The following is a 25,230-nucleotide window of genomic DNA, read 5'->3' as shown; positions in this document are numbered from 1 at the left end:
CCCCCCCGGCGCTCGCTTTGGCCCATCCGTCGTCTCATTCGTCGACGAGGCCAGCGCGTGCTCCCAGGCGACGCGACGGCGATGAAGCCCGTTGTACGACGCGATGCGGGGAGGCGACGGAGGCGCGGGATCAGCTCTCTCGCGTGCGGAACAGGTTCGCACCTTCCTCGCCCGCCAAAATCTCTCTCGCGCGCGTTGAAATAGCCCCCCCCCCCCCCCCCCCCGCGTTCCCCATCCAACCCTATTTCGATCTGGCCACCATGTCGCGGCAGGAACGGAAGGAGGCGGCGGCGGCGGCGCAAGATATGCTGAAGTTGGATGCGGCTTGGATGCGCAAGCCAGCTGCATCGCAATCTCGAAAGGGTGTGGCGGCGCCGATGCGGAAGGCCCAGGGAGGAGCTCGGGCGGCGTCGATGGTGCCGGAGCTGAGCAGTTTAGGGTTGGCGGCGCGTGTGCCAGAGCACCGGAGTTCGGGATATGGCGCGGCTAGTCCACCACCAAGCTCCTTCACCGACTGCAGCTACTTCTTCTAAGATCATTTCATATATAAATATATATAATTATTATATACATGTTTATTTTACAAGTCATGCGGAATATTTAAATGTACTGTGCATTGTCTTATATATGCAACAAAATGACTACAAAGATCAATTATACACTAGATCATCATGATTTGTGTGTCAAAGGATGAATTAAACACTCTACAGACAGCCAAACCAACAACCTATTGTATAAGCTGTCTGTTTAAGCTGTCTATTTGTGTAAAAAGACAGCAAGTTGTCTACACGGTTGTACTTGCCCTTAGCATATACTGGTTACTGTAGCATTTATGGTTAATTATGGACTAATTAGGCTTAAAAGATTCGTCTCGCGTTTTCCCCCTAACTATGTAATTAGTTTTTTAATCTATATTCAATGCACGGATAATACTCTATATATGTGTTCAAAGATTCGATGTGATTTTTTTGGGAAAAAATTTGGGAACTAGCCCAGACCTTACTGCTACGTCACTCGCATGTGATGCCTCTAGCGACAAGTACCAGTAGTAGTAGCAGCGAGTAGGTAAATTAGAGCAACTTCCTGTGCATCTCTGGTTAATCTGTTCCCTTTTTTTTTTTCAATATCTTGTTTTGCTGGTGATGGTTTGTTGGTTCATTGGTTGTGTGCTGCTGCTTCTGCTGCGGCGCTGTTATACGGATGCTGGATACAGTATATTGCAGGCCAACCATTCCGGGAAGGCCTGAACTCATATAAACAAGTACAGTACATTATCTTAAACTATAGTTGTTGCACATGCGATCCTGTGCTAAAATGAGCACAGAGAGAGAGAGAGAGAGATGAGCCCTTGTGTTGGCCACATGCCGGGCACAGGGATGAGAATGAGATGCCCGCACGCTTCCAATGCTGCCGCGCGGATGTCGTTGTTCGCATGTCGCGTTGCGTTGCCGGTTTGCACTGTGCAGGGGAGGGAGGGCATGAATCGATGATCTGTGTGACCCTGTCGCCTGTCGGCGTCTCCCGGTCATCCGCTCCTCCTCCCAATATTGAATCCTTCTTCCTCTCGCCGTCGCCGGCTCGTTCTTGTTCACGGTCAAATCAGGCAGGAGTGTGTGTGTTGTTGCATGGTGTTTTCTGGCCAACATCCCAATTGGCCGCTAGAAGCTTCGGTATGCAACTCCCTCCGACTGTTTGGTGGCGCAACTTTTCACTGCACCGTGTAGGCGTGTACCATGTTCTTGTTATCGCGTATGGCAAATTGGCAACTGCTCTTGTGATATTTCTGGTGCCGGAATGGATCAACCATCTTTGTAACTAACTGTACCAGCAGAGGCGCGTAATTGCATAGCAGGAGGCGCCCTTGGCTGCATACGGCCTGTGAGACGTAGTACTACAGTTTCGTGGGTTTGACTTGAGTCCATGCCCAATTGCATTTGCATACTAGATCCTACCTAGAACTGTTGACTGTCGAGCAGTAGCATTAGCATGTCAGCACCACGCTAGCTGTCCAGCACACGAACGAATTTAAGTTTTTAACCCCCAAAACAGGAACAGGGAACCCGGAACCCGTAAAGGACGTCCAGGGAAAGACAGCGAGAGGTGAAAAAACCGGTGCCCCCGGTTTCCTTCCCAGCGACTACACGTTTGTACCTGCACGCATTGAATCCGTCTCCGGGCGCAATAAAAGAAAATATCGTGGTACTATTGTGAATTTGTGATCGACGTTGTGTTTGATTATTGGACCCATCTAGATAATTAGTACTACCTTCGCATCAGGCCTGCAAATTTTTGTCTCGTGTTAGAAGAAGGATCGGATAGAATTCGATTGTCGTGGTATGAGCTTTTACGTTTATCTTCCTCTCCGGTGTTCTAGTCTGTCTTCAGATAATGTTTTGTTGCCTGCAAAATGAAAGTTATTTGAACATACCCGAGTGAAAGGTGAAAAGTTTGTATTAGATATCCGATGCAAAGTAAAACTATAAGGTTTATTACTCGTTACAATATGTAGTTTATTTTGAAAAACAATTTTGATCATATCCAGTTGCATAACTAGAATTGGGTTCTTGTAAAGGAAAGATGCAAATTGTTTCGTTCAATCCAAAATTGATGTGTACTAGTAAGTACTCTTGTATGGCTGTCTGGGAGGAAGATTTGAAGAGATCATTCATATTTCTTTTCTTAATTATTAGCCATTATTCCCTCTATTAACCTTAGTCCACATTAATACCTTCTTAATTACGCACTAATTGCGTACTTAACTGCATTTAGCTGGGTTGGCTAATTAACTGCATTTAGCTGGGTTGGCTCAAGCATGGGTACCGGTTCTCTACTCGCTAGCATGGAGGACAAGGAGAGTACATGAGACCCCTCACTTAGAACACAAGATCTCTGAAAGAGTTCCATCTGTTCCGTAAAAAGTAATTCATTCTTCAGTTTACACAAAACACATTAATTTACATTCGATTTGTGAGCAATATAATTTGAACCAGATAAATTTTATTACCACAATAAACCATTTTCTCACGCTCTTTCGTTCACATAAATGTCTCCCGTGAAACATCGTAATTTTATAGAATTTCCTCTAGAACTAAGCTCCGATCAGTTGACTTACGACTGATATTATTCAAATAGTAAAATACATCAGTGATTCTTAAACTTGTAAGGAGGTTTCATCTAGATCCACGATCTTGCAAAACGCGTATTAAGATCTCTTGACTTAGTTTAGTGTATCATTATGATCCAAAATCTCATTTGACCGTGATCTTACTTGCATGTCTTACCTACATGACATGCATCGTGATTAATGACACAACACATTTTTATTTTTTTATTTTTTTTCTCACTTCTTCCTCTCTTTCTTTTCTCCCTTCGTCCTCCTCCCTCCGGCAAGCGATCTCTTTAGTAGGTATGTGCCATGTCACAGTTCACGTAGCATGTAAGACCATGATCAAATAAGGCTTTGGATCGAGATGATACAATAAACTCGATGCACGCTTTATAAATTGTGAAACATCTTTATAAGTTTAAGAATTGCTAGTGTAGTTTACTTTTACTCAAATGGTGATGATGTCGAAGATGTAGCCAAGAATGAGGATTACGTGCGCCGGCAAGAATTTTAAATTTGTTCAACCAGGAATGTAATACTTTGTTCAGTCATTAATAAAGCTCTATCTTTACTGTAAAAAAAACAATGGCGAAAAATATACTAAGTCAAATAACCCCTTAAAATCACAAATTAAATTTTGGATAACCCAAAAGCAGACCTAAAAGGAAATCTAGATAAATTTAGGATAAGAAAATTACTCAGGTAGGAGTAATAAATACTAATAGGGAGCCCTAGTAAAATTAGCAGTTAGAAATCCGGCTTACGTGTAGACTGGAGCATCAGAGCACCGTTTCTTTCCACCGCTCTCTCCCGAATAAATCCGTCCGCCATTAACGCCACCACCACCACCCACCCCTTCCCTTCTTCCATCCTCCGCCTCGCCTCGCCTCGCCGCGCCAGAATCCTCTCCGATGAGCCGGAGCCGGAGATGAGGTGCAAGCTCCACCCCTACGCCAACGCCGTCGGCGTCTGCGCCCCCTGCCTCCGCGACCGCCTCCTCGACCTCGCCGCCCAGCGCGACGCCACCGCCGACGCCGCCGAAGCCGACGACCACCACCACAGCAGCAGCAGCAGGGCCTCCTCATCCCTCTTCGCGCGCTCCGTCTCCCCCTACGCCGCGGCGCGCCGCTCCGACGCCTGCGCCTACGCGTCATCCTCCTCCTCCTCGGCCGCCGCCGCCCACCACCACCACCACCACCCCAACCTCCTCTTCTTCCGCACGCCGCAGGTCGGCCCCGCCCGCGCGGCGGGTGGCGGCGATGAGCCCGAGCCGCGCGGCAAGAAGGTCGCGCGCCGCAGGTCCTTCCTCGCCGCGATCTTCGGCGGCGGCGGCGGGAGGCGACACGCCCGGGGCGACGACGACGTCGTCCGCGGCGGTGGCGTGAGCGCGAAGGATCCTCCCCGACGGTCCACCTCCTGGCTCTCCTCGATAGTCCGACGCAAGCGGCGGCCGGAGGCCGCGGCGACGGCGGCGGAGTCGCTGCCGCCGCCGCTGGACGAGGCGCCCGACTCCCCCGGAGGCAGTACCACCAGTAGCTGGTGGTTCCCTTCCCCCTCGCCGGCGAGGCAGCACCGCCGCAGGCACACCGGCGTGGGCGCCAGCGGGGACGGGATCTCGGGGTTCGCCGTGTGCCTCAGCCCGCTCGTCCGGCCCACCTCCGGCGGCGGCGGCGGACGCCGGCGATGCCAGCCGCCGGATCCGTCCCCCCTGGGCGACACCCACCGGCGCAACCTGTCGGCCGGCGGCGCCGCCTCGTTCGGCCGCAACACCTCCCGGAAGCTCGCCGACATGGGTAGGTTCCGATGACGCCATCTTCGCTCGCTCGCGCGCTTTTTTTTTTCCCTCCTTTTCTTTTTCATTTTTTTTTTCGGGGGCAATTTTATCTTTGATTTTTTTTTCCTACAAAATTTGACCAAACATTTCGGTACTCTCGAGGAGATGTGACGATATGAATGGTAGTGTTTGCCGCTACGTGTTGACGAGAGGCGAAGAGAAATGGAAAAAAGAAATTCAGTGGAAATTTGGGTTTGTTTATGGTTAGGCAGTAGCAGCAATGTAGCATACTATACAAATATTGATATTGGGAAGAATCCTTCAAAATTTTTATATATTTTCTCTCCCTACCATGTGAATGGAAAAAAAAGGAATGAAACAAATCAATTAGCTGAGCTGTGTGCTCTCTCTGACCTCCTCAATTGCGGCCTCAGTTTTGTTCTTTGCTTGGCTTCTTCTCCCCCCCCCCCCCCCCCCCCCCCCCCCCCCAATTTGATTAGCAATTTCGTTGTGTGTTGCGTAGATGACTCAGCTCATGATGGTTGTATTGCAGACTTCAGTAGTGGTGGTTGATTTCTTGTATTTCTGTGCAAAATTTCAAACATCTGGCCGCGTTTCAAACAGTTAAACCAGGATACGATTGACAACAGTACACGTACGTATGGCATCCTTACTTTCTCTAGTTTGTATTACTAGTGTACAACCGCTCTTCACTTCAGTACAGAGAAGATGCAATGTTCGAAATGTGAAGCTTGCAAGATTCTCCTCAAGTAGTAGCAGCAGGAGGTAGATGAAAAACCAAACGTGCTACAAAGACATGCGTGAGTGTTACTATTAACTACTGTATTACGGTTTACGAAGAGGAAGAAAATGCGATTTGCAAGCAAGAACCTTCATTCTCTCTGGTCGTTTGATTGGTTAGATTTGCAGCTGCAGGATCCAAACATCAGATGCGCCGTATCACTGGCAGTTTCATCGTCTCGAATAGTGATCGACCATAAATTTCATTGTCGCCTCCCTCATCGAATCATTAACTGCTGAATTCGTGTCGTGTCGTGTCGTCTCTACCTCTCGATTGATTGGCCGATGCAAAACGTTTGTAGTACGTACTACGTTTAAAGGCCATTGCTCCGTTACACGTATACAGGCCATGTAGTAATTACGAATTAACAGCAGGTATTAACTGAGGTAGGTCGTGGCTAAATTAAGCTGCACGGCACTGCTTATATACAAGGGATACACATTCACCGATCGGTCGATTTCCGTGAATAGGTGAATTGTTGAATCATGTTGCGGCTGATCCAAATTGATGTGACACTTCCACCCACACCGGCACTATCTTCTCCTGGAAATGGTCCCAAAATAAACCCCAGCGTTTATTTAGCCGTGAGCTGCTTACCTGCTACTAGTGGTAGCCTGGAGCAATGTGTATTAACAGAGTTGATTTCTAGCTCTTGAGACAACATGGAGCTATATATGTGGGGAAACGCAATAGAAATCGTACAACATGAGGAGCTATACATGTCCCGGAAACGAAGATTCGATGAGCTTGATGGTCCAACAATGGGCGGCTGGGTTAGTGCTCGATCGATCGATCGCCTACCTCGGGGGAATAGCCATGGCATCAGTCACGTTGAGACGAGATGATGAACGCATGCTTTGGGCGATCATGGCGCCTTGCCGCGCGTGGCATATTTCATCTCCTAAAATCCATATCTTATAAACCTATGAAAAAGCTATTTCTGCTCCTACTACTCAATTACCCATGGATAAAGAACATGTGTATGTAACTGTATCGCAAACTGCACTAGGATTCTCTTCACCTTAAGCGTCATTGGCTGCCAAATTCCATCTTTACCAATGAACTACGATCTGCTCTGCTACACCACACGATGTACGTGCTCTTTTCTGGTCTTTTTACACAGAACAAACGCCTTTCCTTTCCTTGTAGGAACCGCGCTTTCTCACATGACCGAGGCGCGTGACCTTGCATGCATGCTACCAACTTAAATTTTTTTGGGTCAAAATCCATCAAATTGCCTACCCCAAAGTGCATTCCCGTCAGTCGCTTTTCTGCCAAAAGCTCTTTTCAGACGTTAGCAAAGGCAGTCTTGCTTAACAGCGTACACACACGGGATGAGTAAAGACTACGATCCTACTACTAGAGCAGTAAGTACTCACTCCATTCCATTATAAATACATCTAAGATTAAATGTGACATTTCATAATACAACTGTTATGATTCGTTGTAATATGAAATGTCACATCCAGTCATAAGTGCATTTATATAAGGATGGAGGGAGTAGTAGTAACTGGTAAGGAACTACTAGTGAGTGGTTACATGCAAAATTTCATTACCTGTTCCTTCAGGAATTGGGCGAAATTTCACCACATTTTCGTGCGGGAAACCTTCAAGGGCGACATGAATCACAGCACGTAGAGCATGCGTTCGTCGATGGCAACGTATAGCCGTAGGTCCAACAGAACTGCTGCTCATCATGTGAAACAACCAGTAAAGGAGACGTCTAGCCGAGCACAGCACTACCTACCAATTAAGCGAGTGAAGCCCACCTGAGCTAGTCCCCACATCTTCGAGTGAAGTTGTATCCTACCTGCATTAGTAAATTTTGAGCAAATTAGGTTGCAGAATTTGCAAATTTGCAGGACATTCATTCACCTTGCAATTCAGCTCTCCTGTTTGCCATGTCATACATGTATGGAGTTGAACTGGGGCTTTCTTTCAGTGCGAAAGATGGCAACATTAGGTGGTCCGATGACGATGACAACACAGCTACCAGTCCAGTTTCCTCAATGCATTGTCACCCTCTTCTTTTGCTTCTCAGCCTTCTCCTTCTGTGGCTTGCAAGAGCATGAACATAGGCTTGTCTCTGTCGGAAAAAGCACCTGAAAGCACAAAATGATCTGGTCATACTTATGTTTAATCACTGGTGAATACAGGTCAGATTCAACAGCAAATGTGTAACGCATCTTTTCTATATATTGTGTCTATGAAACACCCTAAACAGATGGGTGGGAAATACCCTGCAACTTGCTCTCATTGTTTTTTGTCACCCCAGAGTATGTATAAGTCAACTACACAGTGTGCACCAGGTATGAAATGCAGCAGCCAAGCGCGCAGCTTTTGGCGTTGAAAGAAACTTCGTCGAGCAGTAGAGGCCCTATTGTGTCTATGCATCGTGAACAATTGCTAGTGGTTGGTGCTCGATGGCATGCTGGAAAATGGGGGTGGGAAAAACTTCCATCCACATCTACTTGCTCCCTTTCTACCAACTACGAAGTATGAAGGATTCATCCAACCAAAAACACTATGAAATGAAATATTTTTATGAGACTGAAATGACTAGTGGATGAGTGGGAGCATCTTGTCAAAAAGAATATTAGTAGTTGATTTGATTGCCATATCCCACTTAAGTAACCAACCTTCCTTCTCACGCGAAAGTGCCAGGCCAAAAGCCAGATTGCCTAGTTGGTGTTGATCAGTACCATTAGTATGGGGGCTAATCTATCAGTGGCAGTCTGACTGTGATCAAGCAAGCAGTGTGATCAAGTGCTCAAAGCTCTACTGATAAATTGAGAATCATGCTACAACTAGTCAAAGTAGTACAGCGTCTTTGATGTTGTCACTTTGTCCTTTATTAGGCAGCAAATCTGATTCCAACATTTTATGCAGTAGTGTATCTTGGGAGAGTTTCCTCTAGTTTTCCAATGTCAGAAAATTTGAAAACTCTATACTAATGGAAGGTAAGCCTTTTTCTTCTGGTTGACGGCTTGACGCTAAGATGCACCTAACCCAAAAGTACTTGTGAGAAACAAAATCTAGAACTTCACTGTGTTCAAATGCTAAACATGAGTACATGACCAGTAGAACATGTCCGTGATATATCTGGTAATCTACTTCAGAATTTTCACCTCTGAAGTAGATTACCAGATAAGATTGTAGGAACTGAGCAAAACAATTGTGAAAAGGTGACAGCAGGTCACCAAATTGAGATGTCTACAAAGACATTGAGCTTTGTGGCCTGTGGGTCACAATTGCTTCTCATCGGCCTATGGTGGCAAACAAAATCATCCCAACTGTTGTGAGCCTTCATGTTCACTACATCTATGGGCACATAGAAAATTAGTGGAGCTAAATGATTGGCATACCTCACTGTGGTCGATGGGACCCAAGTTTCACATCCAGATCCACACTTCTGAAAGGAGGCAACGAATTCAGTACCGTACAACATTACGATAGGTTGGCAGAAAAGGTACCATAAAGCACAAACAAGGGCATACAAGCACCAGTTCCTGAGCACAGAATGCAGAATAAGACAAAATGGGAGTTGTTAAATAGGGCTTATTTTCCATTAAAAAACATGACGCTTTTTAATTTCCAATAGACCTTAGATGACCAAAAGGCACATGGTTGTTGCTTGTCCCCTTAAAACTGATGCAGAAATGCCTAGAATTGACAAATATCAAATAAAGAAAGTATATAGTCCATCGTTCACTTACAGTGTACCTACAGAGTTTGGTTCGAGGAAAGGTTGGTGCTAGCATCAAAGAGTTCCTGATCATTTGGAATAAGTCTTTCCATCATCACCTCATTCCTAATATCCACAACGCTAGCTAACTGAAATGAGAAACAGGATCATCCAGAAAACCATGATAATAGATTATTATATTCCTCAAACAAAATGGATGCACAGTAGTTTCTGAGACTGTAAGTTCCTTGATAGTCCTTCAGTTACACTTAGCTTAATCCAGGTGTTTGGAGTCTATCAGGATTATTGAGCATTACATGCTGATATTTGCAGAAACATCAAACATGTAAGTCAAGCATAAGAAATGTTCTTTTTTTAAAAAAAAAAATAGGCACATACGTGCACTTCCAGCAACATGCTTTTGCCACCAAATGTCCATCACCCCAACACAATAACGACAAGTAATTTACATAAATGAAAGTACAACAAAACCCCAGATTTCTGACCTAGAATAAGTTCACTATACAAAGAGATCAAGAGAACATTTTGTTGTTAAATAAGGGTCATTGTTTGTTCAGTACAAGCTGATGCATACGGCATACCAAGAACTTACTGTGCCTAATGTAGCAGGAAGACTTCAATAGGGAGATCTGCATACAGTAGAGACAGTGCAGTTGCTTGTTCGCATTCACTATTGTTAGCTACTGAAGAAATAAAGCTCCAACCTTGCTGTCAGTACACTGTTGTAATCATGTGACCCTCAACAAAGAACCAGGTAACGTACAAGGCTCACAGGTTTATGGTAGCTATCTATGGTAGGAAAAAACACAAATTTCAATTTACGTATACCTATCATTGCAAAAGAAGCTTTAACATTAGCTGTACATCATGTGCTTGATTTCAACTTCTCTTGGGTTCCCTTGTTTCAGAACATGGTGGAGAAATGGTTCATATCTATTCCGTGCTGACGGAAAGTCGGCAAGGTGTTATTAATAACACAAACTTCATCATGAAAACTGAAGAGAAACATGCAAGGATGGGTAGCTACAGTTGCATCCAGCACTACAACTATAAATACAGCCCGACCTCTAATGCAATAGAAAACATTTTCACAAAATTAGATGTAACAGGGGTAAGAATGCAGAGGACAAGCAATGTGATATTATAAAAAAAAACAGATGTAGATCATGCTCTAAATAAAAAGTCATATGTTGAGAGAACCAGTCAGGCAACATGTCAAATGTAAAGATCAAACCATAGCAGAAGCAATCAGTGCCGTTATCTGTGTCATACAAGCCTGTTTGTTTATTTTCTCTCTGTTAATTTACTAAAGTAACTGTAATTTCTGTGCAGAAGTCAAAGCTAATATCTGTCTTCCAACATAAGGTGCATCCCACATTACACATGCCCAATGGAAACAAATAAAAGCAATAAAATGTGAAATGATTGTTAGCAGAGTGAAACTTTAAGTGCTAACTCTCTACTGAACCATTGAAGAAATTGTCATTTGGAGTTTCCAAATTTATAGCTAATTACAAACAACATACTGTTGACTATAGTATTCCATGCTTAAAAAGACAAATGTGATAAACATAAGAACAAACAGATAGAACAAATACAATTCTATTAGATAGAGTTTCCAGTCATATCTTTAAGAATAACTGACCAAGCATCCAATCAGCCTAAGTAGACCACAATATGGTATAAAAAGCAATAGATAAGCAAATCTACCAAAAAGCAAGGATGCTATTTAGTATCATCTATAAGTAAATTCTGTGACCTCTGCTTTCTGTAAAACATTCTACAGATGAGTAGAAAATTGCACGAACAGGACGTTTGGGCAGAATGTGTACACTGTGATTTTTCCAAATGCGCTGGAGATGTATAAATAGGATTGGTAAGGCCGCTAGTCTTACTAAAATATAAGCTTGGCGGTAAGCAGCTGGTTCTGCATGCAGATGCACAGTCTGGCAGCAAAGTTTGATCCTCTGAATGTCCATTCTGGCTTCTTTCTCACCGCAGCAAGCATCCAATATAATCCTGAGTATTGAGAAATATTGTTGAAGTTGAAGCTGCACAAAATTTGATGTCCCTGAGTAGGAATCAGACATCTAGTTAGGCACTTAGGAACCAGCCCAGCTGATTGCAAGAGATTTGACAGGCACATTACAGCTCTATACCATAGTTTATGTTCACCACGAGTTAGTTGATTTCTTGCAACTCCAGCAGCATCAGTCAGCTATCTTGTTAACTGCCCCTTCAGAGTATGAGAGTAGTAGTCATTTTCATCAATTCAACATTCATGGCATTTCAGCAACCTTTGGGGAATCAACATGGTCCAGATTTCCTATTTCCTCATCACCCAATTCATCTGTATCTGAACCCAAGTCCTCTGTGGATCCTTTGTGATCATTCTCTTTGAACGAAGGTAGTAAAACTGCATTTTTCTTGTAGCTCCATACAAGCATTGAAATGTAGTCCTGTGGAGTTATAAGTCCTTCCTCCCTAATGCAGCTTCGCTGCTCATCCAGGGTTTGTTGATCTGTGAGCTTTATATACTCCAGCAAAATCTTTTCATGGTCAGGGCGCCATCCACTTGGTAATGGTGTGTAATCAGGATCAGGAACCATCGACATCCGTGTATACTGAAGTCCATCAATTGAGTCCACAAGACCCATTCTCAGCAGATTGTGGTACTCCGGCGACTGCCCTTTCTTATCCTTCAATGGTCGACTAAGATTCCTTGAAGCAATCTTGTAGACCTTTGCCCTCGACCTCAATTTGTATTTGGCAGCATATAACTTTGCCAAGGACCCCCTTATAATGTATGAGCAGAAGTTGACAACCTTCTTGCGGTTATCAGCATAACGATACCATTCTGCCATTGTCAGCAAGAGCTTATTCATCTGCGCGTTTGTGTGAGCTTGCGTGGCATGGAACATTCTGAAGCACGGTTGTGGGTCTGGTTCACGGTCCCCCTTTAAAAACTCAAGCTTCCGGAACTGCTTGATGCACTGCTTCAAACTGGCTGTCACAGAGAGCAGAGTCCCAACCCCCTTCTCGCTGATGATCTTGCCTCCAGTGGCTGTGTAACGGAGAGTCGGGTACACAACACGACGACACAGCACATGATCAAGGAACATGATCCCTTTAGTGATATGCTCGATCGGGAGGCTCTCGTTGTCAAGCTTGATCCTGAACCGCTGGTCGCAGAATTCGACAAGCTGTTTTCGGAGCACTGCTGCATCTGCCCTCGGACCCCTGACCCCGATTAAGAAATGGCCACCGAATCGAATGTAGTCCACCTTCCTCGTTTTGTCAGGGCCGCTCGTGGGGACAAACTCTGGCCATGAAGTGTTCCCCTGCTCGACTCCATCCTCCCCTCCCACAACATCCGACTTGGACGGCCTGTACAATTCCTTAATCTTCTCCTCCATCCATTTATCAAGCTCATCTAAGCACACATTGGCAAGCAATGGGCTCAGCACTCCACAATGCCCCCAATCAGGCTGGGTGAGTGCCTCCTCCGGCGCAAACCCAAAGAATGTCTGTAACCAGTAGGGGTCAGGCTTCGGCTCTCCCTCTGGAAGCACCTTCTTCTTCTGGTACTTCCTCTTCTTCTTCTTCTTCGCCGCATCTTCATCACCGGGCCTCGCGGTCACAGGTGGGGTGAGCAATGCCGAACGAACCAAATCGACGACCTTCTTGTCGCGCACATCGCGGATAAGCGCGCCGACGACCAGGGCAGGGTCCGGGGAGTGGAGGAGCGGGGAGAGGTCACCCTTGATGTACCAGAGGTAGGGCGCGAAGCTGCGGCGGATGGTGCGGATGGCGGCGTGCGGAGATCGGCCGGGGCGGAAGGCGAAGGACTTGGGTGAGAACCTCGCCTCGTAGACGGGCTCGAGCAGGAGGAGGAGGAGCTCCTGCACGACGCGGTCCTGGAACGGGGCCGGCCCCGGGGTGGTGAGGAGGGCGCGGAGCTTGCGCTTGGAGAGCGTGGCGGGGTCCTGCGCCGCGGCGGCGGCGCGCGGGGAGCGGAGGAAGGGGGTGAGGCGGTTGCCGAAGCGGAAGCGGGCGTCGAGGACGGCGTTGCGGAGCGCGAGGAGGGAGGAGAGCGTGGAGGCCGGGATGGAGGAGCGGGGCAGGTAGGAGCCCGTCTCGTCGGCGTAGGCCTTCTGGTACGCGAGCACCCAGAGCTCGAGGCGCGACAGGAACGGCGACAGCGACGGCGGCGGCGGCGCTGCGGCGGTCGGCTGCGCGCGGAAGGAGGAGACCCACAGCGATGCGGTTATGGCGACCGGATCGTCGCGGAGGAGCTGCGCCGGGTCCAGTTGATTGCCGCCGCCGCCCCGGCCGGTGATGGCGTCGGCGGCGACGAACTGGTGGCGGCGCGGGGGAGGCGGCAACGGGGGGTGGTGGGCGAGGGAGGAGGAGGAGGAGGAGAAGGCGCGGAGGCGGAGGAGGGGGGCGAGGAGCGCGCGGCGAGGCGGAGGCGGAGGCATCGGGGAGGAGAAGGAAAGCTAAACCCTCGCGGTGGCCGCCGTCGTCGTCGTCGTGGGGTTTTGTGTGTTTTCTCGCGCCGCCGCTGCCGCCGCCGCAACGGAGTGGTCAGCTGTGGCGGGGATGGAGATTGGGCCTACTGGATGTTGGGCTTGAGGTATTGGGCTTCTACGCGATGTACATGGGCCTTTATCAGTGATGGCCCGTTAGGTTTTATAGCGGACGACTATTAGCAGTGGAGGCCCATTAGCTTAGATAGCGGAGGGCCTTTGGCAATGGAGGCCCGTTATTCTCGAGTCGTCTATGGTAAGAACGGCCCGCAAATCAAAATATAGAGGTCAAAATTATATAAGTGGTCGAGATTAAAGTAGTAGTCAACGGTGCTAAGTAATAACCTTCCATCTGCTTTTAATAGTCATATTTTATCTTGGCATAATGACTAAGAATAAGAGCAGGTACAATAGCAGGCTATAAACCAGCTATAAACATATTTTAATGAGATAAATGAAGAGAGAGAAGAGCAGCGGGCTACAGATATGTAGCTAGCTGCAGCACGGACTCTAATACGTAATATGTGTATGACAGGTGGGACCAAATATTAATAGTATAGTAAGCAACTATTGTATGAATTGGCTATTACATTGGCTATAGATGATTTGGAGCTAGTAGTGGGATATACTATTAAACTTGCTCTAAGTAATTATACTTATCATCCATTTAACATACTACTAGTTATACCTCATAAACAAACGATTCATTAATATTTACATTACTCGATGCCCATGTAGCCAATCTTGTGTGGAAGAATGAAGAGTCACGCATTAAATCCGAGAAAGTCATTAAGATGATAAATGGTTGTATTGAAATATAACTATCAAAAATAAATTTTTCAGATTTAAAAATATGCTTATTAAAAGTAGATGGAGAGAGTACTACGTATGAAGAAAGTAGATCGTGTTGAACGGTGAGGAACCCAGAAAATGGCAAGAGATGCCTCGCCACTTGTAGTCTTGCCCTGTCTCATCTGCATGTCGGCTATATGAGTTGATATAATATAAAATTTTATATTACGATAAATTATAAACCAAATTATCCATCACCACTAAAAAGTTGTGAAATATCTACTCGATCATCTTTAACCAAAACAAATATACTGTGTAAAAATATGTTTAACGAAGACTTGACTAAGCTAAGTTCGTGTTCAATATGTTTCTATGTTTTTCTTCAAAGTTTGTTAAATGACTTACAATAAACTACTACATTTATTTCATATTATAAGTCACTTTAAATTTTTTTCATAATCAAACTTTCTGCATTAAAATAACTTACAATAAACTTAAGTTTGATTAAATTTATGAAAAAATTAATAACATTTCTAAAACCAAATTAGTTTCATTAGTGAAGTGACGTAGCTCAACTGGTTAGGTTTCCTTGCATTGGAATCAGCCCACCCACATTCAAACGGCACCCGTGGTGACTTCATCAATATTAAATTATGCTAGCTCGGCCTTCCGGTGGTGCTAGGATGAGTGTGCACGTGTTATATCCACACGCGTTTGTATTGTGTTTTAAAAAATAATTTTATTATAATTAACATTTAATATTTTTTATAGTATAGTATGTATTTTATATTAAAAATATTGCTATATTTTTTATAAATTTAATTAGACTGGACAAGTTTGACAGGAATAAAGTCAAAGCGGGTTATAAACTGAGGAAGTATCGTCCATTCCCTCGTTAAAAAAAAGCAATTTGTAACTATAGTTATGAACGAGTACTGGTCATGTCTAGATTTTATTTATAGCCATTTCGTTTTGGGTCGAGAGCAGAGGGAATATCTTGCATGTAAGTAAACATAGAGTTAAATCAAAGACATTTGTTCAGTTGTACCATATTCAACATACCTATAGCTTTGAAGCTACCGAAATTCTTGTAGCGGACAGCAGCAAGTGCCGAAAAATTCTACTTCATCCGTTTCACAGTGTAAGTCATTCTAGCATTTCTCATATTTATATTGATGTTAATGAATCTAAATAGATATATATATATATATATATATGTATAGGTTCATTAATATTAATATGAATGTGAAAAATGCTAGAATGACTTATATTTTAAAACGGAGGGAGTACCGCCAAACGTAATATTACCAGGTTGGAGGACCGATCTGAAAAATATTCCGTGCAAGTACACGTTGGACGTGGACCGCATTGCATACAAGTACAAGAGTTGAAACGCTTGGTTCTCGAGGCTGCCACGTCAGAGCTTGAGCCTTCGAAGCGATCCCACGTGGCAGCACGTGGAAGGCTCGTGGAGATCGCGGGCAGCTCCCCGCCTCTTATCGACAGGGCCACCTCGCCCGCGAAAATTATTTTTTTTTCGCCTTCCTTTAATAATACGCACGTATTTATACGATCTTACTTAAGCGAGCACCATTAGCATGCCACGTGTCACGTAACAATCTACGTAGACCCCGCAAGTATTTGTATTCACTAAACTTTCGTAAACGAAACTTGCAAAACACATCAAACCGGTCAAATTTGGACAGAAAATTCAGCCGAGATCGCAAATATTCGTTTCAAAACAAATTACTGTAACCGGCGACGCAGCCACGGGACGTGGATCGGACGGCGTGGAGGTGGACGGAGGAGGGATCAACGGCTGAGATGCGTTCCTGCGTGCCACGTGGTGCGCCGCGAGCAGATAAGGGGCCAGGGCGTCGCGACGGGGTCGAGAGATAAGGGGCGCGCGGCGAGTGGCGCGCCACGTCGCGTGGCCCAGATTGCGTTCTCCGGATTAGAGATTTCGAAATATCTTTTCGCGGAGAAAGAAAAAAAATTAGACAAAAACCACCCCTCGGTTGAGGAAAAATATGGGGAGTATTTGTGCGTTTTTATTTTTGTTTTTGGGTCGCACTGTTCGATCGTAGCATCCATGACCACTGTGGCATCGCTGTCTTTGCTGCCGCACTTTCTCATCAAGCCTTCCTTCAGGTGTTGCTCCAGAAAGGTGAGTTCTTCTTGTTGTTCCTTGAATCTGTTTTTGTTGTTGTTGTTTGGCGATTCTTGAATTTGTTTTGGGGTATCTGGCGATGGGAGGAACCATGTTTCTTGTTTGGTTTTTGGGTTCAGGTGGCCATTCTTGATGAAAAACTGAGTGTTTGAGTTTGAGCAGTGCAATGGAGTTACCATTTCTGTTCTTCTGATTGGATTCTTTGTGATGGTTGATGTTTTTGTTCAGACAATGGTTTCAAGGTTCTGTGATTCTTCAGACCCCATATCTTAAAACCTGTTGTATTGAAGTAAGCAAAAAAACAAATCTTGATCAAGGACAGCCTAGTTGCCAATTTTTCTTTACAAATCTGAATGCAATTCAATCTCTTTCTTCCAGCAAATGCGTGCAGCTTTCCCCCAGTAACCACAGGCTTATCTCTGACACTGATTTAACTAGATTTTGCTAATCTCTTTGATACTAGTTTGTCTGCTAAAATAGAGTGCATGTGAGGTTGATGAAAATTGATGGTGACCTTGCTGATTGAAACTACACAGGGTGTTGGTAGATATGGAGGAATCAAGGTGTATGCGGTGCTCGGTGATGATGGAGCTGACTATGCAAAGAACAACGCATGGGAGGCCTTGTTCCATGTCGATGACCCGGGGCCAAGGGTTCCAATTGCAAAAGGCAAGTTCTTGGATGTCAACCAAGCTCTTGAGATGGTCCGGTTCGATATCCAGTATTGCGATTGGAGGGCGCGGCAGGACCTCCTCACCATCATGGTTCTTCACAACAAGGTAGGAAGCATTGGACAAGTCACAAGTTCAGAGAAGAGGTCAAAGCTTTCATAGTCTGAATTTTACAGATCATGGGATTCAAAATTGGACTGCATACTGAATAATGCTTGAGGTTGAAGTTTCGGATGACTGACATAGGTTAACTTAAATGAATTTTTGAACATTGAAATGCAGGTGGTAGAGGTTCTTAATCCTTTAGCAAGGGAGTTCAAGTCAATTGGAACCTTGAGGAAAGAGCTTGCAGAATTACAGGAAGAATTGGCAAAAGCTCACAATCAGGTATTGTACTTTCAGGAGACAGGAGCCAAATGAAAAACTTCAATATTATATGGATTCTGATGTTTTACATGTCTAATCCAGGTTCATCTGTCGGAAACTAGAGTATCATCTGCCCTTGATAAGTTGGCACAAATGGAGACCCTTGTCAACGACAGACTGTTGCAAGATGGAGGCTCTAGCGCATCTACAGCCGAGTGCACCTCCCTTGCTCCAAGCACGTCATCAGCGTCCCGTGTTGTAAACAAGAAACCTCCTCGCCGGAGTCTGAACGTGTCTGGTCCAGTGCAGCCATACAATCCCAGTCTGAAGAACTTCTGGTACCCAGTTGCTTTCTCCAGTGACCTGAAAGACGATACAATGGTAAAAACAACGTGCGATTCAGGCATTTTTTTTACGAGGTCAGAGTTAGCAGTTGCAGAAACTTATGTTTATTTGATGTGGTTTGCGCATTCTCAGGTGCCAATAGATTGTTTTGAGGAGCAGTGGGTAATTTTCCGAGGAAAGGATGGGAGACCTGGATGTGTTATGAACACATGTGCTCACAGAGCTTGCCCTCTTCATCTTGGCTCAGTTAATGAGGGCAGAATCCAATGCCCTTACCATGGTAAGAAAAGACAGCTTTACATGAACTTTCATTTCTGCATGCTTCCGCATTTATTTCTGAAGTCTTCAGATGAAAATTTGCCAACAGAGAGAAGTTGCGAAAGTAGTATTTCAGTTTTTTTTTTGTTTTCATAACCTTCAGGTTGGGAGTATTCAACTGATGGAAAATGTGAGAAAATGCCATCCACAAAGATGCTCAACGTGCGCATCCGGTCATTACCATGCTTTGAGCAAGAAGGAATGGTTTGGATATGGCCTGGCAATGACCCACCGAAGTCGACTATCCCTTCTCTGCTGCCTCCTTCAGGATTTACAATTCACGCAGAGGTAAAAGGAGATCATGTCATGCTGCAGCAATCATACTATGTGGAACTGTCCTGTGCATTTCAAGATTTTTACTGGACTGAAAAGTAATGGAATCGTTCTTGATCATCAACAGATAGTGATGGAGCTACCAGTGGAGCATGGACTTCTTCTGGACAATCTATTAGATCTTGCTCATGCTCCTTTTACTCATACATCCACCTTTGCCAAGGGTTGGAGTGTTCCAAGGTATTTACATACATATATTTTCACAGCCATGTGGAATTCCTTTTTTTTTTTTAGAAAATGGATAGCCATGTGGAAATGTCTTCAGAAATCATCATGCTGATGCTATGTTCATTTCCCAGCTTGGTGAAGTTCTTGACACCTTCATCTGGGCTTCAAGGATACTGGGATCCATACCCGATCGACATGGAATTTCGACCACCATGCATGGTGTTGTCAACCATTGGCATCTCAAAGCCTGGAAAACTAGAGGGGAAGAGCACCAAGCAATGTTCGACGCATCTCCACCAGCTCCATATCTGTTTGCCCTCCTCTAGGAATAAAACCAGGCTGCTCTACCGGATGTCTCTCGACTTCGCTCCATGGATCAAGCATGTCCCTTTCATGCATATACTATGGTCACATTTTGCTGAGAAGGTGAGTCCGAAAAATTCAGAGCAACTTCATACTAAACTGTTGTCCATCTCATGTCATTACAGTTTGCACCTGACTATAGTATGCGGTTACCTTTGTTTTGCATACTGTCCTCTATACAACATCTATAATAATCTTGTATGATCTTTCTGCAGGTCTTGAATGAGGATCTTCGACTCGTGCTCGGGCAGCAAGAACGGATGATCAATGGCGCAAATGTCTGGAACTGGCCAGTATCATATGACAAGCTTGGTATCCGGTATCGGTTGTGGAGAGACGCCATTGAGAGGGGAGTAGACAAGTTGCCATTCAGTAACCAAAGTGAGAGTGGATCATAGTAGCTGCATTGCCAATAGCCTCTTTTCAATTCTTGTCGTATTTCTTGGCGAGATGATGAAAATGAAGATGATGATGGCCAGAACTAGTCAGTGGATGTATATGCACAGTTTGTTTAGGCGTGCGTCCCTGCATGGTTGGTGCACCATCTCCCTGAGCTTCGTTGCAGATTGAATTGGGTTCTGGAGAGGAAAGGCTAATGGAAGGAGAGAATGATAGGCGACGTCATTCTGTGTAATTTTAAGTGTACACTAGCGACAGCATCACGGGATGCAATTGTAATCTGAGGTTGATTTGTTTTTCTTCTTTTTTTTTTCCTCCCCTTTTACCCATGTAAAAGTCGATCGCATGTCACGCTATGATGCATATATATGATCATACTATTGATTATTGAGCCATGAAGAACATGTAGCACGTTAATCAGAGAGACATGGCTTGAGTCTAAACGTCACATTCCATTCTCATTCTGCTTATCTATTTGGCAGATTCTGTGTATGGTTTGCTAATTCAGAACAGTAAGGTCTCTTGATAAGTTGAGACATGGCAATCTGTTTGGATCATTTTGCAGCAATACATCATGATGCGGCCTTTGAATTTTGATAATTCGCTACAAAATCCCCGGAGCTTCCTTTGCTTTGATGGGCTCCCACTACATGCCTTGGTTGGATGAGCCACAATTCAGGTCCATTCACATATGTGGGCCTAGAATTTTAACTAAAATTTCGGATGAGACTGGTGAGAGAGGCAAAACCCCAGCAAAGGCACCAGACCCAATACAACTATAATGTACATGGCTACATGTTCACTGCTAGCCTATATTATCTATCATCTATTCCCCTAAAGCGCTAGATTTACATACAAACTGTACATGGCTACAGCCTAAAAAGGTTCACCAACATGCAACTGGTTGTTGTATTCAGAGTTCTGGTTGGTAGTGACCTTCGAGTTGCTGGTGTTGGCTCTCATATATGAGACCACAATCCATTTCTTTTCTTAGCTCTGCATAGAGGATGGCAGGCGATCAACCCTGCAATCAAATTGAGTTGGAATGAGAATTACAGCAGTGTTAACGATTCTGCGAGGTTAGAATAAAATACGGTGTGCTTGCCTTCCTAGCTGGGACAATTCAGGCTCCTTCAGCAACAAATCTTCTAGGTTGCCAGACTTAGCATCACTGTGCCCAGGAAAAAAAAGAACAGCATTAGGTAACTTTGCGGTTTATACATGATGAGAATGCAATGGGAGCGCACCTGACATCAAGAGACAAAAGTCTATGATGAATTGAGTTATCGGAGCCAACATAGGTAACAACCAGGCTACCGGCATCTGGATGTGGCCAGCTTCGGGTAGTAGGAAATCTAAGGACAAATGTTCCTGGCTTCATAAGCCGGTCCCTGGAACTTCTTAGTGCATTCTCAGTTTCCTGTAATGTAATCAATCCCTCTATCCATCTATGTGCTGTGAAATCCCATAGCCTGTTTATTTTGTCTTTTGACAAAGCAATGGCAACTGGGTATAACCAGGACCATAGCTTATCAAACTCGTCTCTTCCAATGTCATCACCACAACCAGCAATTCCTCTTAAAACCTCAAAATCCTGAAAAAATTATATTGCATGAAATTAAATATCTTGACTTGTGCTATTTGCAAAAGTGCACCTTAGAGCTTTAGGTAAGATTTAACACTCTTATGTTCAAGTAAAACAGTTTTACCTGCTCCGACAAACCCCTGTTGGAAGGATGGACTATTTCCAAAAATTTTGCTTTCATTTCAGGAACTGCAGATGACCAAAGAGCACGTTCATTGTTCTTTGAGATTATACTCCAAATGTCAGCACCCTCTTGGAGCAGTTGCTTTGATATTAATATTTGGTTTCTTGAATAGACAGAAGAATCGCATATAGAAGTTAATAGAAGGAGATAGTGAATCCTTAAAAAAAAAATCCAAAATCTGTCAGTTACCTGTGATGGGTGCATCCACTATACAAAGAGACCTGATTTGCAAGTTTTATCAAGTCATCTTCGTTAACAGAAGGAGCTGCAGCTCTGAGAAACTTTGACCGCTCATGTGTACCATCTAAACAATATCTGAAAATCTCAGCGTCCGAAAAGGATTCAACATCATCTCCATCTGATAAACTCCAAGAACTTCCTGCATCCATGCTGTCGTAATCTGATGCTGTAGAATCAGACACCATGACATCCTGTGCTCCTTTGTCTAGCACCATCTTTTTTGCATGTTTATTCTGTCAATACAACACAAAAAAAAGGTATGATCAAGAAGTCACAGATTAAGCAAAACTTAACAGGCACACAGTCTAGCCTATTGATTACCTGTGATGATGTTTTCTGTACATCATCTTCTATCTTGGAAAACTTGGATGGATGGAAACATACCACTGAACTTGGGTCGTGTGTCTGCAACCGACCATTTGCTTTTCCACTGTGACCAAACCCTTCACAATTATTGATTGATTGAATATCATCCATTGATGCAGAGCCTATCCGCTTTGCAGAACCCAATGGGCGGCTGGTGCGGTTTCGAGATATACAACGAATAGGTTTGGAATACGCCTCCAAAAAAGGATATCTTTTCATGCCAAGTGTAGAGAAAAAAATACGGAAGAGCTTATTGTCGCATTTAGAAGATAGCTGCAACAAACAGACGGTTATCTTATTTGAAAAAGATGAACCAAGAAGGACCATAACTTAAAAATATAAGAGCTGTAAATATAGAGAATTTGAGATACACATGGTATTTTAGATCGCACTCCATTGTGCAGCTGTACTGGAAGTCATAAAATGGACTACCTGAAAGGCTGAAACAAGGTATGGAGACAAGCTGTAGTAAAGAATTTGTCTTTGTACAGGCGAATTGCCAGCCTGCTTCAGTGACACAAGTAGGCATGCCACATACATGCCACAATAGCTGAAATGTGTAGCTACAGACTCTACTCTACTACTCTATAGTGCTGCTGCAGAGCTCCATTTAAAACTATAAAATCTGCTTCCAAGTTTCACCACCTAAACATGGAAGATGTTTAATGTATACCACAAATTTTGGGAATGCAGATAGCTGAAAATAATGGTATGTGTTTTGTCTATGCAGATTGAAGTAGGTAATACATGTGACAAAATAATAGCATCTCCGAAAGCCCACCTGAGAAATCTTGAGTTTAAATAGTGCACGCCCACGAATAATTGGTAGAGGCCTGCTTACAGCTGGGTATTCAATTCCATCACAACTAATTAGCAAAGGAGGTTCTGAATCATCTCTTGATTTTTCAACTAACGCTCCATTGTCAGCATAGACGAGTGAAGCAACGATCTGGAAGATGCATAAATATAAGAATAATATGCAAACAAATACAGAAGGGTGCCCCTTGAATATAACAAAGTTGAATAAAAGAAAAACAGAAAACCTCTCTATCCTTTGCTGCTTCACCAAATGCATCTACTAGTATAACTTCCAAAATGAAGTTCCTCCGGCAAGAGGCCTGCACCGATTGATCTCACATAAGGATTGTGGCTCATGATTACTTATAATTAGCATATCTTCTTAACATAGAGTAACCAAATATAATTTAGTAGTGTTTTCCAACTTCAACTTAACTGCAATTGCTCAGGCTATAATTTGCAAATTATTTTTATATTGGTTAGCAGAGAGTGTTCTTGCTCAGCATAAAATATTTAAAATAAGCATATGTTTGTTTTTCCTGACAGAACAGAATCTGGTTTACCTTCCCACCCACAATATTCCAAATACCATCATCACCCTCTTCGATTCCATCAGAGCATGAGTAGTCAATAGATAATTTAAATGGTGGGTTCTGCAATTCAATGAGAAAATATTACAAAGAATGCACATCCACAGAGAAAAACGTGATATCCTAAGCTGCATCACCTTTGCAAATTGTTGTTGTATGTTTCCTAGCATACATGACAACTCCATGTTATATACATATCCTTCGAGCTTGTCCTTGCTTCCTAGTAAGTTAATTTGGTTTGCATCATCCTGATAGTCTGGTTCGTTGTACAGCGAATGAAGATGAGTTTCAGCAACTAGGTCGCAATCAATATGAAGACGCATAATGTTTTCGGTAACCTGAAAAAGGTGCAAGAAAGTATTAACAACTCAATTGCTCTCAACAATCTTTCTTACTCTTAATATACATGGCGAAAAAAAATTGCTCTCAACGAGAGAGAGAGAGAGAGAGAGAGAGAGAGAGAGAGAGAGAGAGAGAGAGAGGCAAGGCTGCAATTGGAAACTGAAGGAAACAAAGTGTTCACACATGCGGAAGATACCACCTCTAACTGAAAAAGAACAGGTGTAAAAGAAATAAAGGCGCGGGAAAGCATTTCCTTTTTAATGCAGGAGGGGTGCGCATTTTGCAAGCGTGGGAAAGTATCAGATGCATAATTTTTACATACAGGAGGGGTGCGCATTTTGCAAGCGTGGGAAAGTATCAGATGCATAATTTTTACATACAGGAGGGGTGCGCATTTTGCAAGCGTGGGAAAGTATCAGATGCATACTTTCATCTGGGCAACCAGAGCAAAGGATATTGCAGATGGATAAAATGCACATGGTACCATCGATATAGTTGAGAATTTGGAGCATACCTCACACCCGACATGGAACCAATTGTCAAGGGGACACTCATTAACTTCAGTTAGATTGGTTATGTCAGTCCATGGGTAAGAACTATCAGGAGTAGGGGCTTCCCTGTGAAACCCCAGCAATGGGAAGAGAATCAGTTTATTCCCTTCACCCAATGCAAGAAATGGCACCTTGTCGCCACCTCCTTCCGCTACCTGCACAGACGAAAAATCCAATCAGTAAAACACCCACCCACGCGAAATGAAAAAAAAAGAAAAGAAATCGATCCCTAAAATCAACCAAAAAACCCGAAATGGGTTTCCATACCTTGTTGAAATCATCAGGAGACGTAAAATAAAGAGAGAGAGAGAGAGAAAGGAATCCGACCTGATGGAGGATGACAGAGGAAGGCCTCGCGGAGCTGGAGAGGTAGAGCCAGAAGCAGACGGTAAACCCACCTCCGCCGCCTCTGACCTTACCCGGGTCCAACTCGAGCCTCACGTCAGGGAGGTCGCAGTACCCGTCGGCTCCGCCGCGTCCCGGCGGCGCCGCCATCGGCGGGCGGGCGGCCGCGCTCCGGGAGGTCGGAGGTGGCGAGGGTTTTGTGCCGCTTTCCCTTTCCCCTCTCCTCCTCCTCCGATGCGTCCGTCAGTTAACGGTTTTGTTCGGTGGGCGAGGAGAGGAGTGGGTGGGAGTGGACTGGACTGGACATGATCTTGGGCCGTTGGATTGGAGATGGGCCTTTCGTCTCCAGGCATAGGCAGCCCGGTACAGATGAGATGAGGCCTGGAC

At 44.5% G+C, this 25,230-nt stretch overlaps 4 protein-coding genes across 14 annotated transcripts; 2 read left to right on the top strand and 2 right to left on the bottom strand.

Annotated features, from left to right (window-relative positions):
* The first annotated feature begins 3,846 nt into the window (after positions 1 to 3,846).
* On the top strand, positions 3,847 to 5,275 carry LOC127752474 (uncharacterized). Its single transcript, XM_052277864.1, has one exon. The coding sequence runs from the start codon at positions 4,035 to 4,037 to the stop codon at positions 4,911 to 4,913; it is 879 nt and encodes a 292-aa protein (XP_052133824.1). The 5' UTR covers positions 3,847 to 4,034; the 3' UTR covers positions 4,914 to 5,275.
* A 447-nt stretch (positions 5,276 to 5,722) lies between these two features.
* Positions 5,723 to 13,973, bottom strand: LOC127752473 (nuclear intron maturase 2, mitochondrial). Of its 10 annotated transcripts, none has more exons than XM_052277861.1 (4): positions 9,048 to 13,973; positions 7,558 to 7,784; positions 7,452 to 7,492; positions 5,724 to 7,369 (listed from the first exon to the last, which is right to left on the bottom strand). In XM_052277861.1, exon 1 carries the CDS (start codon positions 13,867 to 13,869, stop codon positions 11,668 to 11,670), a length of 2,202 nt encoding a protein of 733 aa, XP_052133821.1. In that variant the 5' UTR covers positions 13,870 to 13,973; the 3' UTR covers positions 5,724 to 7,369; positions 7,452 to 7,492; positions 7,558 to 7,784; positions 9,048 to 11,667. The 10 variants fall into 10 exon arrangements, with proteins under 10 accessions (XP_052133815.1, XP_052133821.1, XP_052133819.1 ...); XM_052277859.1 differs by having other exon boundaries at positions 7,593 to 7,784; XM_052277862.1 differs by having other exon boundaries at positions 5,724 to 7,366; positions 7,593 to 7,784.
* Positions 13,974 to 16,682: 2,709 nt separating this feature from the next.
* On the top strand, positions 16,683 to 20,244 carry LOC127752561 (chlorophyllide a oxygenase, chloroplastic). The gene is made up of 9 exons (XM_052277971.1): positions 16,683 to 16,876; positions 17,416 to 17,658; positions 17,833 to 17,937; positions 18,019 to 18,297; positions 18,394 to 18,541; positions 18,683 to 18,867; positions 18,980 to 19,092; positions 19,212 to 19,506; positions 19,659 to 20,244. Exons 1-9 carry the CDS (start codon positions 16,802 to 16,804, stop codon positions 19,839 to 19,841), a joined length of 1,626 nt encoding a protein of 541 aa, XP_052133931.1. The 5' UTR covers positions 16,683 to 16,801; the 3' UTR covers positions 19,842 to 20,244.
* A 155-nt stretch (positions 20,245 to 20,399) lies between these two features.
* LOC127752560 (SH2 domain-containing protein A-like) lies at positions 20,400 to 25,070 on the bottom strand. 2 transcript variants are annotated; one of them, XM_052277969.1, is made up of 12 exons: positions 24,826 to 25,070; positions 24,462 to 24,653; positions 23,743 to 23,943; positions 23,579 to 23,668; positions 23,261 to 23,335; positions 22,999 to 23,166; positions 22,173 to 22,490; positions 21,801 to 22,084; positions 21,552 to 21,714; positions 21,090 to 21,436; positions 20,948 to 21,013; positions 20,400 to 20,866 (listed from the first exon to the last, which is right to left on the bottom strand). In XM_052277969.1, the coding sequence occupies exons 1-12, from the start codon at positions 24,991 to 24,993 to the stop codon at positions 20,833 to 20,835; spliced, it is 2,106 nt and encodes a 701-aa protein (XP_052133929.1). In that variant the 5' UTR covers positions 24,994 to 25,070; the 3' UTR covers positions 20,400 to 20,832. The 2 variants fall into 2 exon arrangements, with proteins under 2 accessions (XP_052133929.1, XP_052133930.1); XM_052277970.1 differs by having other exon boundaries at positions 22,236 to 22,490.
* Between the last annotated feature and the right edge of the window lie 160 nt (positions 25,071 to 25,230).

Source organism: Oryza glaberrima, chromosome 10, assembly GCF_000147395.1.
Source record: "Oryza glaberrima chromosome 10, OglaRS2, whole genome shotgun sequence".
Taxonomy (NCBI): Eukaryota; Viridiplantae; Streptophyta; class Magnoliopsida; order Poales; family Poaceae; genus Oryza; species Oryza glaberrima.
Note: the sequence above shows the minus strand (reverse complement) of the source record. Positions and strands in the feature narration are given on the sequence as shown.

What these genes read in the sequence shown, in the direction of transcription:
- LOC127752560 (XM_052277969.1), bottom strand. Translation starts at nt 24,993, where the DNA reads ATGGCGGCGCCGCCGGGACGCGGCGGAGCCGACGGGTACTGCGACCTC. An exon ending in GGTTCCATGTCGGGTGTGAG is followed by an intron (nt 23,944 to 24,461) that starts GTATGCTCCAAA and finishes CACCTTTTTCAG; the next exon opens with GTTACCGAAAACATTATGCG. An exon ending in ACAGGGGTTTGTCGGAGCAG is followed by an intron (nt 21,437 to 21,551) that starts GTAAAACTGTTT and finishes TAATTTTTTCAG; the next exon opens with GATTTTGAGGTTTTAAGAGG.
- LOC127752474 (XM_052277864.1), top strand. Translation starts at nt 4,035, where the DNA reads ATGAGGTGCAAGCTCCACCCCTACGCCAACGCCGTCGGCGTCTGCGCC.
- LOC127752561 (XM_052277971.1), top strand. Translation starts at nt 16,802, where the DNA reads ATGACCACTGTGGCATCGCTGTCTTTGCTGCCGCACTTTCTCATCAAG. An exon ending in TCAGGTGTTGCTCCAGAAAG is followed by an intron (nt 16,877 to 17,415) that starts GTGAGTTCTTCT and finishes GAAACTACACAG; the next exon opens with GGTGTTGGTAGATATGGAGG. An exon ending in AATCCAATGCCCTTACCATG is followed by an intron (nt 18,542 to 18,682) that starts GTAAGAAAAGAC and finishes CATAACCTTCAG; the next exon opens with GTTGGGAGTATTCAACTGAT.
- LOC127752473 (XM_052277855.1), bottom strand. Translation starts at nt 13,869, where the DNA reads ATGCCTCCGCCTCCGCCTCGCCGCGCGCTCCTCGCCCCCCTCCTCCGC.